General features: G+C 35.2%; 1 protein-coding gene across 1 annotated transcript; it reads left to right on the forward strand.

Annotated features, from left to right (window-relative positions):
• Positions 1-401: 401 nt before the first annotated feature.
• Positions 402-3,503, forward strand: LOC117316946 (uncharacterized protein K02A2.6-like). The gene has a single exon (XM_033871725.1). It carries the CDS (start codon positions 402-404, stop codon positions 3,501-3,503), a length of 3,102 nt encoding a protein of 1,033 aa, XP_033727616.1.
• Positions 3,504-15,323: the final 11,820 nt, after the last annotated feature.

Raw genomic sequence — 15,323 nt, forward strand, 5'->3', positions numbered from 1 at the left:
ATATTTTCCTACGTAGAAATACTGTGTTGTGACCTGTGACGGGGAACTGTCGTTTATATATGTTTATTAAAAAATGTATAACATTGAGTACAGGTACACCCATATATCTCACACTTGGTATGCCTGTCATGTATGTATTTTACCAGTCGGTAATTGTCGCTATTGTCCATACTGTAGGTCAATTAGTATAACGGAAGTCACTCACATGTTTGTATACTATAGCAATACTGTCCTACTATGCTAAGCGTTTGTATGACCATGATCGACGTATAATAAAGTGACTTGTACCAGGAATACGGTGTGGTGTTATGACATGGTGTCAGAATCCAAGAACATCGTCGCCCAGATACCAGCAAATGCATATCAAATAGTCCAGAATTGTCCTTAAAAACGACTTTAACATGGCTATGTTTAATTTGGCTGGCGAAGTCCCAAGGATGGACTGGAATTCCGAAGACTTGGAAACGGAATGGAAAACATTCAAGCAGCACGTGGAGTTCATGTTGACTGGACCACTAAAAGGTAAAAGCGAACTTGAAAAATGTAGTTACCTGATGATATGGCTTGGAGAGAAAGGTCGAAGTATCTATTCAACGTGGAACCTATCAGATAATGATGCAAAAAAGTTAACCTCGTACTACACAAACTTTGAGGCATATGTAAAGCCCAGGTCAAACGTAATATATAACAGATATAAATTTCAAACAAGAATGCAAGGCAATGACGAGCCCTTTGAACAATTTATGACAGATATACAGATTAAAGTGAAAGACTGTCAATATACCAATGAAATGCGAGAAGAAATGATGAGAGATAGAATTGTGATAGGAATCAGAAACCCCACAATTCGCGAGAAATTGATCAACATAGGATCTGATTTGACATTAGCCAAGGCTATAGATGTTGTGAGAACATACCAAGTATCACACAATCAAGCTAAAACTATGGCGTGTGTTAGCTCTACAACTGAAGTCAACGCCATACAAGGAAAGAACTTTGGAAGTAAACAAAATAAAAGAGGCAATGGCAATACAACACATGTTCAGCCCTCGCGTAAAAACACTCGCACACCTTCAGAGCAAGAGTCGAAATGTTCAAGATGTGGTTATGTCATGAGGTCGACACCACATAAATGCCCAGCAAAAGGAAAAACGTGCAACAAGTGTAAAGGGAAAGATCATTTCTCTTGTATGTGTAGAACTAAATTGAAAAAAGTACACGCTGTCGAGGTAGCCGCAGTCTATTATGACACGGACAACAGTGAGGCATCATCAGACGAACTCTTGGTCGGACACATTGAAATAAACAATGTAACTTCAGACGATTGGTCAGAAAATATGGATGTGTGTGGACAGAATATAAAATTCCAATTAGACACAGGTGCACAGTGCAACATAATTCCGTACAACTTTGTCAACAAGATATCAAAAACCTGTGAAGTGAAACAACCACAATCTACATTGAGGTCATACTCAGGACATCAGATAAAATTTGAAGGTAAAATAACATTACCATACACAGTGAATGATAAAATTTATCATCAGACATTTGAGGTTGTCCGAGGAAATAATAAAGCTATATTGGGAGCTCAAACCTGCTCAAAGATGGGATTAGTACACAGAAAACAACCGTCTCAGGTGAATGAAATCAGGGAAACGTCTATCCCAGATGATATTAAGCATGATTATGGAGATATATTCAAAGGTTTATGGTGTATGCCAGGCACTCACACATTCAAGACCGATAGTACCGTTACACCAGTTGTTGACGCGCCACGTAAAGTTCCGTTTGCACTCAAGGACAGAATAAAAAAGGAGTTGGACCGTATGGAACAGGAAGGTGTAATCGTGAAACAGGAAGACCCTACACAATGGGTTAATTCTATGGTGACTGTAGTAAAACCTAACGGAAAGATACGGATTTGTATAGACCCAAAGAACTTAAACAGCGCCATATTGAGAGAACATTTTCCGATGAAAACTGTAGAGGATGTTATCGCGAACATGCCTCAAGCCAAAGTGTTCACAAAACTCGATGCTACTTCTGGTTTTTGGCAACTGAAACTTGATGAGGAGAGTAGTAAACTTTGCACTTTCAACAGCCCATTTGGGAGGTACAGTTTCAGAAGATTACCATTTGGTATAAAATCAGCGCCAGAAGTGTACCAGAGAGCCATTTCAGAAATGGTAAATGACCTAGAAGGATGTGATGCAATCGTCGATGATTTGTTGATATGGGGTGAAAACATTGAACAACATGATGAACGTTTGAAAAAAGTTCTTAACCGAGTACGAGAATACAATTTGAAATTGAGCCCAGATAAGTGCCGATTCCGTCAAACCGAGCTAAGTTACGTCGGACATAAACTGACAGATCGAGGTGTAAAACCAGATGACGAGAAAGTCCGGGCGGTCAAAGAAATGTGTCAACCTGAAAACAAGAAAGAACTTCAAACATTCCTAGGATTTGTTACATATCTTGGTAAATTCCTACCTAACCTCTCGGAGGAAAGTTCACCACTTCGGAAACTACTAGTAAAAGACACCGAGTGGATTTGGGAAAAGGAACAAGTGGATAGTTTCCAGAGATTGAAACAACTTGTGACTGAAGCACCAGTTCTCCGATACTATGATCCATGTAAAGAGATAACGCTAACTGTTGATGCTAGTTCTACAGGACTTGGAGCAGCATTGATCCAAGATGGACAGCCGATTGCCTATGCCTCGCGTGCGTTAACAGAAACACAACAGAGGTACGCGCAAATAGAAAAAGAAACATTGGCAATAGTATTTGGATGTACAAAATATCACCAATTTATATTTGGTCGAGAGGTCACAATCGAATCGGATCACAAACCGTTACAAGCGATATTCCGAAAACCACTCAACCGTGCTCCACCAAGACTACAGAGACTGTTGTTGACATTACAGAAATATACTCTGAATGTTGTGTATAAGCCAGGGAAGACCATGTATCTTGCCGATGCATTGAGTCGGAGCTACCTAAAGGAGACCAGAGAGAACCTTGTTCCAGATATTGATATTGAAGTAAACCAGATTGTGTCATACTTACCAATTTCACCAGAGAAATATCAAGAGTTCAAACGCGAGACCTCAAAAGATGAAGCATTGTCACAGCTCAGAGAAATTATCATCAATGGATGGCCAGAGAACAAACATGAAATACCAGAGACAGCTCATCATTATTGGCCATTCAGAGACGAGCTATCATGTATAGATGGCCTACTGTTCAAGAGCCATACTATCATTGTTCCCAAAACATTACGTCGTGAAATGCTCAAAACAATCCATAGTTCACACCTTGGAATCGTAAAATGCAAATCGCGGGCACGCGAACTACTGTACTGGCCGGGGATGAGTTCTGAAATAGAGGACACAGTGTCAAAATGTTCAACATGTGCCACTAACTCTAGAAAAAAATCCAAAGGAGCCATTAATAATGACGGAAAATCCGAACAGGCCATGGTCTGTTATTTCCGCTGACATATTTGAATTTCAGGGACATAACTATTTGGTCACGATTGACCATTATTCAAAGTGGCCGGAGTTGTCCAAATTAGACAATATGAGTAGTAAGAACACTATGTTATATCTCAAAAGCCAAATGTCGAGATATAGCATCCCTGACAAGCTCATTACAGACAACGGTCCACAGTTTGCTAATGAGGAATTCAAGAAATTCTCAAAGACATATGGATTCGAACATACAACATCAAGTCCCAGATATCCGCAGGCGAACGGACAAGCTGAAAGAACTGTGCAGACAGTAAAAAACCTTTTAAAGAAATCTGAGGATCCATATAAAGGCTTGTTAGCTTATAGAAACACAGTCATTGAAGATCTAGGACTTTCACCAGCTCAAATGTTTTTTGGTCGAAGATTAAAAACAGATATACCAACAACAGCTCCACTGTTGTCACCTGATAAAATTCCAACATCTGATATCAAGATGAGACTGAAAATCAGAAAGGAAAAAGCCAAACTGTACTATGATCAGCATGCAGGTAAAGAATTACCTCCCTTGGACAACGGTGAAACTGTCATGTTTCAGAAGAATGAAAAATGGATACCGGCCAAAGTTGTTGCGAAACATTCAAATCCAAGATCTTACATTGTCGAAACTAGAAAAGGAAAGAAATACAGGAGGAACCGAAAGGATATCAAACCAACACGTGCGTCGTTTCCTGAAAACAATGAAACCGTGTCGCGATCGGTCAACATACCTGTAGATAGAGTTCCCAGGAAGGAAAAGTCTAAAGATTATGTAAAAGAACCAATAGCAACAAGATGTGGCCGCAGTGTAAAATTACCAAAGAAATTCCAGTAAAAGTTTTGTGAAAATTTAGTGAAAATTGGTGAAAATTCTGTGAAAATAGTAAAATTATATGAAAAGAGAAAATGCACACAGGAAAGAAATGAAACAAAATCAGTGAAAAGTGCATTTGAAGTGTTGTGAGAATTATGTGTCGCATATATTCTTTAAATTGTGCAAAATATGCATAAATGTGTTATTCGCAGTTTTATCAATTTGTATTTGCTTGAAAGATTGTGTCGCTGAAGAATTATATCCGCTCGATTGCCATTCTTCAATTCCATTCATGAAAGAGGGAGAGAGGATCAGACTTGACTATAATAACTGAAAAAATAATCCGGATGAACATTATTTGGATTCATTTATCATGTGTTAAGAATTCATAATAATAATTGGTCATTTATGAACTGCTGATAATTGGACAGTATCCAACACCTACAAATGTATATGTTATTGGTATTCATATATATATAAATTAACATCTTGAATATAACAGACAACAATTAAGAAGTTCAATTTTGAAATGATTTAATAGTACAATTTAATGCGTGACATCATAACATATAAAGATCAACTGTATTTGAGTTGAATTGACATTTATATTATAATAATAATGGTTATCTTGTACATTCAGCTATGTTACATGTTATGGTAATATACTTAATATCAAATGTAAAAAAGGGAGGATGTCATGTATGTATTTTACCAGTCGGTAATTGTCGCTATTGTCCATACTGTAGGTCAATTAGTATAACGGAAGTCACTCACATGTTTGTATACTATAGCAATACTGTCCTACTATGCTAAGCGTTTGTATGACCATGATCGACGTATAATAAAGTGACTTGTTCCAGGAATACGGTGTGGTGTTATGACAATGCCCTCCATAAATGACCAGAACATGATAGTAAGGATATTTGTTTGATAATTGTTACCACAAACTAATTATCAACTTTAGTTTGTTAACATGTAGTTACCCTACCTTTTACGTGGTAAACACCCTTTTCCTATGTTGTGAGTATAATAAGTGAATAACAATTATTGCTTTGTTTTTCAAGAACGAAGTCCCAAATGAACTTTTGGATAGACGGATCTGAGATGAAGGACAATTCCGATGGATGGGAAAAAACGGAACCTCCAAACCAGTTTCTAACTCCACGTAAGTCTTATATTAAATAATGGTGTTCGAGTGGATTTAAGGCAGATGCATGTGTCACGTGACTCTCGTGAAACAATAACTTACAACCAAAATGATGACATAAAATAGTCAATCAACATTCCCACCAAAATTAGACACTAAACAAGTACATAACAAATACTCTATATAGACGACACGGATCAACACACACGGGTCACTACACAAGGGTCACTACACACGATACAAATGTGAACACCCTACACGTGCATTATATATGTTATATATACATTAGACAGTAGCCAGTATTCAATATATTACTTTAAACAAGAAATATCTTTAAAAAAGATAAACGGCATAGTTTTAATGCTGGTGGTTATAATGTAAAACTACTGGTGAAATAAATTAACGAACTACGGTGTAATTAATAAATGCGCATTTTCAGCACGGATAACAAAATTATATCAGTTTGAATCATTTTTGGTGATAATAAGACTACAAATGTGTCATTTGAATAGATTCATCCACTTATTCAGCTTGCATTCAATTTAAAAGGGACATCGCGGTAAAAACGTTGCAATTTTCACTGAATGTACGCGTTTTGTTCCTTTCCAGTTATGTTTCTGTGCTGTTCCAATGTTCACAGTCAATCCCTATGTCCAGCTTGACCACTCGATTTAGTTGGGAATCCCCCTCTAAATTTAGCGCGGAAATTATTTTTAGATCATTACGTGACTGTTTTGAAATCGTGGCAACACAAACACACGATAGTTTACAAGGCGATATCTATATTCCATCTGGGTTAGTTGGATAACGATATTATACACAGTGGTTTAAATGTTAAATAACACGTTCTGTAAATATTACGGCACACATATGTATGTGTAAATAAGTGTAAACACTGTTCATATAGTATAGTGACAGTAGCGATGTACTGGTACAGACTGTATTTGTGTAAATATTACCGAGATTATCATGACCTACTATCAAACAATCAAGCAGAATACGAGCGGCGTCCGTATTACTGCTGTTTTCATGTTTGAACTGTTACAATATATTGTACTGCTTCCCAAGTTTAATTCTAGGATTGTGTTTGACCCATTTTCCTATTATTCTCTTCATTGCGGAAGCTGTTATAGTTTTCAACCGCAGTCGATTCACATTGGAAGCCATTTTTGTTTCCGTATATGTCACAACATTGCATATTCAGCATTTTGCATTGACCGCTACATTGACCAATCACATACTTCATCTTGACCAGAACGCCACCTGTCGCGTCATATCCGGGGCCAAAACCAAATTAGACGGCTATGCCGAAAAATATCCGCTTGGACGAAAGTAGTCTTGCTCAAGTCCTGAACGAAAAATACAATCGACTCGGTGCAAGATACAGCTGTAGCAGAATCAAAAATTACAATCACACGTGCTTAATTAACATAAGAAGTGTAGTTTGATCCTCAAGGTATAGCATTCACCCAAAGAGAATTATTTTTCTATTAAAGAGATTGGCCTAATAGTTAGATTAAAAAAGTCCTTTTTTTTTTTTTTATTCGACTAGAAATTTTAATCAGGAAGGAAAGCCAGAGTTGGGCTAGGGGAACTAGCCTGGGATTCCTCCATAAATTTACAAAAGACCAGTTATAATATGTGATCAATTTATACTTTCATTACATATTTATACTGCTCTTCATGCTTTGGACTCTTGCAAATGAATTATAATATGCAATAGGCTAATTTACTTAAAATATTATAATTTTAACTAATTTTACTCTGTGCTCATTTGATACATGTTCCAACATCACTCTATATCAAATAGACTTTAATCTCATAATTCTCATACCTGTATAACCCTACAGTTACAATGTATTTAGATTCACGCCTCCCGTACTTTTCTGTTGTAAAATACCATGTACAATGTATTACATATTATTACACTGTTGTAAAATACCATGTACAATGTATTACACATTCTTACACTGTTGTAAAATACCATGTACAATGTATTACATATTATTACACTGTTGTAAAATACCATGTACAATGTATTACACATTCTTACACTGTTGTAAAATACCATGTACAATGTATTACATATTTTTACACTGTTGTAAAATACCATGTACAATGTATTACATATTATTACACTGTTGTAAAATACCATGTACAATGTATTACATATTATTACACTGTTGTAAAATACCATGTACAATGTGTTACATATTTTTACACTGTTGTAAAATACCATGTGCAATGTATTACATATTATTACACTGTTGTAAAATACCATGTACAATGTGTTACATATTCTTACACTGTTGTAAAATACCATGTACAATGTATTACATATTATTACATTGTTGTAAAATACCATGTACAATGTGTTACATATTATTACATTGTTGTAAAATACCATGTACAATGTGTTACATATTATTACACTGTTGTAAAATACCATGTACAATGTATTACATATGATTACACTGTTGTAAAATACCATGTACAATGTATTACATATTATTACACTGTTCTAAAATACCATGTACAATGTATTACATATTCTTACATTGTTGTAAAATACCATGTACAATGTATTACATATTTTTACACCGTTGTAAAATGCCATATACAATGTATTACATATTCTTACACCGTTGTAAAACTGCAGAGGGGCGGGACCTAAAAAGGGGAACTTTGTTGAAATTTTGATTAAAAAACCTACTCCTTCTTAACCCTTGATTGGATTAAAGTCAAATTTAGTCTGAAACATCATGGGGCGATGGCAATTATAATTTATATAAATGAGGTAGGTCAGACCCCTGGGGACAGAGTTGAGGGGCCTAAAAGAAGAACTTAGGCGAATTTTTGATTTAAAATCCTATTCACCCTTAATGCCTTAAAGAGGCTTGCCCGAAGAGAGATCAGAAAAATTGGCTAATAGAAAAAGATTTTTTACACATGACAGATTGTTGGAATTGTTGAGTTTTTCATTTTATTTTCCTTATAAAACGCTGAAAAGTGATATTAAAACCTCATTTTTAAATATTATTTATTTAATCGCAACCCGCAATAAGTCTTATTTGATTGACACATCAAAGAAACAAGCACGTGCACAGTGCCGCACAGTGATAACTTCAAAGGCAGCGGCGATTTACAAAGAAGATTTGCCGTTATATTCCATACATTTCCCTCTCAGGTTGAGTTTTAAAACGTCTTTTAAATACATATTCTGTAATTGTTTTCAAGAAATAAAGTCGGAAAGCCTCTAATTTTGTCAATAGAAACGTGTACTGAAGTTTATTTAGTGATCGGAGATGTGCCGTTTACCGGTCCGTCTCGGGTAAGCCTCTTTAATTATTTATAACCATACTCAGTATGAAACATCATCGGAGAAGGGCAATGATAATTAATATAAATGATGCCGCTCCAACCAAGGAGGGGATTAGCTGAAATTTTTATTTAAAATGCTACTCTGTCTTAATGCCTTCATGGACAACACCAAGATTTAGTCAGAAACATCCTAAGGGGAGGGCAATCATAATTTATATAAATAAGGCTGGTCCGATCCATTAACTTGTCTGAACTTAAGATTTAAGATGCTACTCTTTTTTCAAGCCAAAATGAATAAAAACAAAATTTGATCTGAAACATTACCTGGCTGTGAACAGACAATTTATGGTAAGGATGCTGGTTTGAACCCTTCGGATTGAGGGGTTGTAAGTGTTTGTCAGATGACTGTTTAGGTCCATGGGCTTCCGGTTTATTGTATGATTTTGATTCTTTAGTCTTTTTGTTTTAATGTTGAATATGTATTTTCTGTTTAAATATTAAAATTCTTTGCAATGCAATGGATCACTAACATACATTTTTTTTTACACATTATGATGACAGTAAATTATGGCTGACAAGGCTCCAAAACAGCTGGCAAGGAAATGTCCAAACATTCATGTATAACAATTGAAACAAGCTGTCAGATTTAATCATTATTATTTTTTTTAATTTTTAATTTTATGTAAGTACAATATAGCTGTATGCAAGCCCAACTTCAGCCTTTGAAAATAAAAAATCATGATATCGATATGAGATGCAGCTGTTAAAGCCTACATTGTTTAATTCTTAAATGTTGGACTTAAAAACAACATATTTGTGTGAAGACAAAGGGGTGTATAATTTCTGGAAAAATAAAACTCTTGCGAAATCAATGCAGAAAATAAGACTGATTTGTGAACAGGACAAATTATGTTCTGTTGAGTTTTATAAAGAACCAGATGTTGAGACAAAATTCAGTTGATGTCTTTAGTTACCGACAAAAATAGAATAACCCAATAAATATTTGTTAAAAGGTAATTAGGGGAACAAGGATTCGAAAAATTAAATATACAAATACACGTACACTGTAACACATTCTCAGTTCCCTGTTCTTGTTACCAGCCTCCGAGACTGTCTGAACCGGCATGTCGAACAGATCTTTTTCGTACATTTCCGTACCCTCAGCCTCGTTTTCAAAACCGGAAGTCGTCTCGCGTTCAAAGAGTCGATTTCCAGGCCGGAGAATGGGTCGATCTCGGTCGTACCGGTGTAACTTGAAAAAATGACCCGGGGTAGAAAAAGTACCCGGGATCATTATTATACGAGCTAAAAGCTACTCAGGGTCATTTTTTCACGTTACACCGGAACGGCTGTTTCTTTCTCACTACCCGTTGTCGCTCTCTGCCAATGAGGAAAAAAGTCACTAAGCCATTTTGCATTGTTTCTATATGTTTTCACACGTAGCGCATTTCTGTAGCGATATCCTCAGATTGGCTCAGGATTATTATTGAAATATATCTGTTCTGTTTGACAGGAAATTGACCGACGGACAGACAGATAACACCAAAGCACTGTCGAACTGTCTAGAGTTGCGATATTCTGCAGCGTCAGTATGAGCTATAGGGATTGTAACGTCAGACAAAATTTCATCTGTGAGGCCAGGTGGGTGAAAATGCCATGTAGGTATAAAAGTAGAGGATTAATGTTGTTATGATGGTAGTGATGATGTTAATGTGTTCATTTCCGTGCCATTAGGGTATTTCACATGAATAGGTCATTGTGGTATAGGTGGTGTTTTGATGGTTTTTAACCAAATAATATATAAACGGACGAAACTTCTCAAACATTCAAATTTTTGGTTAATGAACGAGGGTTTTACATATGTAAATATTAAATATGTATCAATAAAAATAAATTATATTCCTATTTCTGAATACATGTGTCCCTATCTACATGTATATATTAAGATATTCTACTCAAAAAAAAAAAAAAAAAAAAATCAAAAGAAAAAAAAAAAAAAACAAAAAAAAAAACAGCAACGCAAATGACTTTCAACTGGATATTTGGGAATTACTGAAATATTTAGATTGGATGTTTTACGTACAGGTAATCTCTCATCCCTAGTGAACCTTGTTTTTTCAGGTTCAAAATAATTTTATTTAGCAAAAGCAGGCATGGAATAAAGTATACATTTGTGTCCTCACGCAGGATAAGATTCATTCGACACACATCTCTCTATTTTCCTTTTTTTGTTTATTTACTGTTTACTTGTAAATATAGATAACAAATGTACATACGTGTACCTCTCAGCTACAGTTAGAATCCAGACAGTATATGTGGCTGATGAGGTTGCCTCACAGTGAACCTTGTTGAATACGTTTGTAACCAGTGCTAAATCCATAACAAATATGCCATATCGTTTACAGTTTAACATGAATAGTTATACAAACTGTAACTGTGTAATGATACAATACTTTTTGTGTTTTGTCTATATATACAGTATAAACCTTACTAGATATGACAAAAATGATCAGATTTTGTTTGTTAACCTGTTGTGTATTTTTTTTAATTTTCAGGAATGACAAGGGCGACGAAGGCTCTTTGAGATAAACAGTCCCACAAGTGTTTGCTTTGGGAAAAAAATAAAAAATACTCTCATTAACGTGAGTCTGTATTTTGTATTTAAAACCATTGAGATATATTCGTTGATGACATGACAATGTTATGTATACTAATGAACTTCATTCAAATTTTCTACACTGAAATCGTCCGCCACATAGTAAAGACAGTTCATGTTTACATGAACCTCGAATATCTGGACAGTTACCACTGGCAGTTCATGTTTACATGAACCTCAGATTTCTGGACAGTTACCAAAGACAGTTCATGTTTGCATGAACCTCAGATTTCTGGACAAATACCAACAGCAGTTCATGTTTGCATGAACCTCAGATTTCTGGACAGTTAGCAAAGACAGTTCATACTTACATGAACCTCAGATTTCTGGACAGTTCCCAAAGACATTTCATACTTACATGAACCTCAGATTTCTGGACAGCTACCAAAGACAGTTCATACTTATATGTACTTCAGATTTCTGGACAGTTACCAAAGACAGTTCATGTTTGCATGAACCTCAGATTTCTGGACAGTTCCCAAAGACATTTCATACTTACATGAACCTCAGATTTCTGGACAGCTACCAAAGACAGTTCATACTTATATGTACTTCAGATTTCTGGACAGCTACCAAAGACAGTTCATGTTTGCATGAACCTCAGATTTCTGGACAGTTACCAAAGACAGTTCATGTTTGCATGAACCTTAGATTTCTGGACAGCTACCAAAGACAGTTCATACTTATATGTACTTCAGATTTCTGGACAGCTACCAAAGACAGTTCAAACCTACATATACTTCAGATTTCTGGACAGTTAGCAAAGACACTTCATCTTAACATGCACCTCAGATTTCTGGACAGCTACCAAAGACAGTTCATACTTACATGAACCTCAGATTTCTGGACAGTAAGAAAAGACAGTTCATACTTACATGAACCTCAGATTTCTGGACAGCTACCAAAGACAGTTCATACTTACATGAACTTTAGATTTCTGGACAGTTATCAAAGACATTTCTGATCCTATCATAGTAAAAACGGGAGTAAAACCGACCCGCCTTCGGGTTGGCAATTCTGTGTATTGTTCAACTACCCAATGCCGTCTTGTACATCTGTAAATAGAAAACACACACATATTGAAACATCGATCACTTTCCGACACACGTGACCATACAAACATACATGTCACCACACATATCACAATCATTTCGCGGCCATATTTAAAATGTGTATCACGTCATTAAAGTCTCGCAGAAATCTAATTATAGCATGAGGATTACCCTATGTCACGCAAGATCTCGCCAGGTGTCACATGAACGTAGTCAATACATATAGCGCGAAACATTCTGTATGTTTGGAAATTGGAACCTTTAAATGAAACAGCATAAACATAGAAATTATCGTTTTAAAAATATCTTACAAAAAAAAAAAAAAAAAAATTGGCAGCAAAATGTCAACAAACAAAATCAATTTAAAGATAAGATTTGATTACATTTTTATTCTGTAATATCAAAATTAACAAAACAAGGATCTATATTTGTTTACAGAAAGTATTGCATATACAATTTGTATTAATGTAAGTAAATGATGTAATTGCCATATATATTGTAGTTACATGTAAACTGTATAATTAGATACAAAACACCATACCTTTGTCGTATTTTGCTCCACCGATTCGACACTTCATCATCATGATCAAGATGCTGCTGATGATGATGATGCTGCTGCTGATGCTGCTGTTGTTGTTGATGATGATCCTCATCTGTCGTTGTCACCTTTTATGATCAGCCGAAAAAGATTCTAAAAATATCATTTCGTTTTGTCAAAATTGTGCCAATCGGGAAAATGACCCCCACTTTACCCCCTCATACCTTGAAATAATCTCTAAGATGACTTTAATTTTTTGTCATATCATGACATCTAAGCACTAAGTGATTTTCTCCTCCTTTCAGTTGCGTCCCTCAGGGATCAATATTGGGGCCTTTGTTGTTTATTTTGTATGCAAACGATCTCCCCCTAGTTACTAATCAGAGTGATATGTATATGTTCGCAGATGACACTGCAGCTCAGACCCATGCGAAATCTATTGATGATGTAAATAAAAACCTCAATGAGGATGCCAAGTCAGTTTCATCATGGTGTGATGTTAACAAAATGTGTATTAATACTGACAAAACCAAAGCTATGCTTGTGTCTACCTCACAGAGGAAATGTAAATTAAAAGGTGAACTATCTGTTGTCATCAACAATGTCAATATAGAAAATGTAAAACACGAAAAGTTGTTAGGAGTATCAGTTGATGATTGTATGTCCTGGGATTACCAGGTCTCAAATGTATGTAGAAAAATCTCATGTCAAATTAAAATGAAAAAGATAAGACCATTTTTAAGCCAGACTTCCTGTATTACGTTTTTAACTGTTTTATCAATCCTCATATTGAGTACTGTGCTACTGTCTGGGGCAACAGTACAAACAAGAATATTGTTAAGTTGGAGCGCCTTCAGAAGAGAGCAGCCAGAATTATTTTAAATTGTGACATTTTAACTCCATCTAATGACATGTTTAAATTACTAAGATGGCTGCCTTTTAGCAAAAGGATTTTATATAGTCAGTCTGTTTTTATGTACAAGATACTTAACGATCTAGCTCCACAAAATTTAAATTGTTTTACTAGCATATCTGATGTCCATTGTAGGTCTACAAGATTCTCAAACACAAATGTTTTTTACTTAACATCTCACCATACAAATACTTTCAAAACGTCGTTTAAATATCAAGGAGCTCAAACATGGAATATTTTTCCAAGTAATGTGAGAAACTGTTGAACACTTTTATCTTTTAAGAAAGCAGCAAAGAACTTTTTTTATGGAGTAATCTGTAACTTGCCGTAGTTGTACTTTTATCCTTTACATTTAATGACAGCTCCAAAATTATGTTGTATTTTATACCATATGTTATAGTATTATTCTTTTATATGTTGTAAATATTGTATATTCTATTACTTATCTTGACCATGTGTAAGACGAGCTTGTAAGCTTGTTATCAAGTATAAATAAAGACCATTATTATTATTATTATTACAAGCTAACCGGTAATAAGTATTTATATATTTTAAAAAAACTACCGTATCTATCACCTGTGTTCATTGAAGAATAACAAAATCTGTGTAAGATAGTTTTTTATTCAGGGAAAATAAAGTCTTTCTGCGATAAAGCACTGGACAAAGTCTGAGTGCATAGAATCCAACAAAAAAGTGATGTGCATGATTTTTTAGATTTTTTTCCCTATTTATAAAAATAAATAAAAACCTCAATGAGGATGCCAAGTCAGTTTCATCATGGTGTGATGTTAACAAAATGTGTATTAATACTGACAAAACCAAAGCTATGCTTGTGTCTACCTCACAGAGGAAATGTAAATTAAAAGGTGAACTATCTGTTGTCATCAACAATGTCAATATAGAAAATGTAAAACACGAAAAGTTGTTAGGAGTATCAGTTGATGATTGTATGTCCTGGGATTACCAGGTCTCAAATGTATGTAGAAAAATCTCATGTCAAATTAAAATGAAAAAGATAAGACCATTTTTAAGCCAGACTTCCTGTATTAGGTTTTTTAACTGTTTTATCAATCCTCATATTGACTACTGTGCTATTATCATAGATAATGACGTAACATTATCTATGACCTTTGACTTTCAAGCCTGAAGCTATATGTAGTATTCTAAGCAAATACGTTCTTTAGTAGCAGTGATCTTGACCATCGGGCCCTTATAAGTTATCCTTGAAAGCAGGCGCAAGGTAGAACTTGATAACTTCTAATAAGCATAATCAGCTCAGCTGAATTCATAAAATATTGTACTTCACTTACATAGCCCCTCCCCTTACATAGCCCCTCCCCTTATATAGCCCCTCCCCTTATATAACCCTT

The sequence above is a fragment of the Pecten maximus genome, chromosome 18, assembly GCF_902652985.1.
Source record: "Pecten maximus chromosome 18, xPecMax1.1, whole genome shotgun sequence".
Taxonomy (NCBI): Eukaryota; Metazoa; Mollusca; class Bivalvia; order Pectinida; family Pectinidae; genus Pecten; species Pecten maximus.

What these genes read in the sequence shown, in the direction of transcription:
- LOC117316946 (XM_033871725.1), top strand. Translation starts at nt 402, where the DNA reads ATGGCTATGTTTAATTTGGCTGGCGAAGTCCCAAGGATGGACTGGAAT.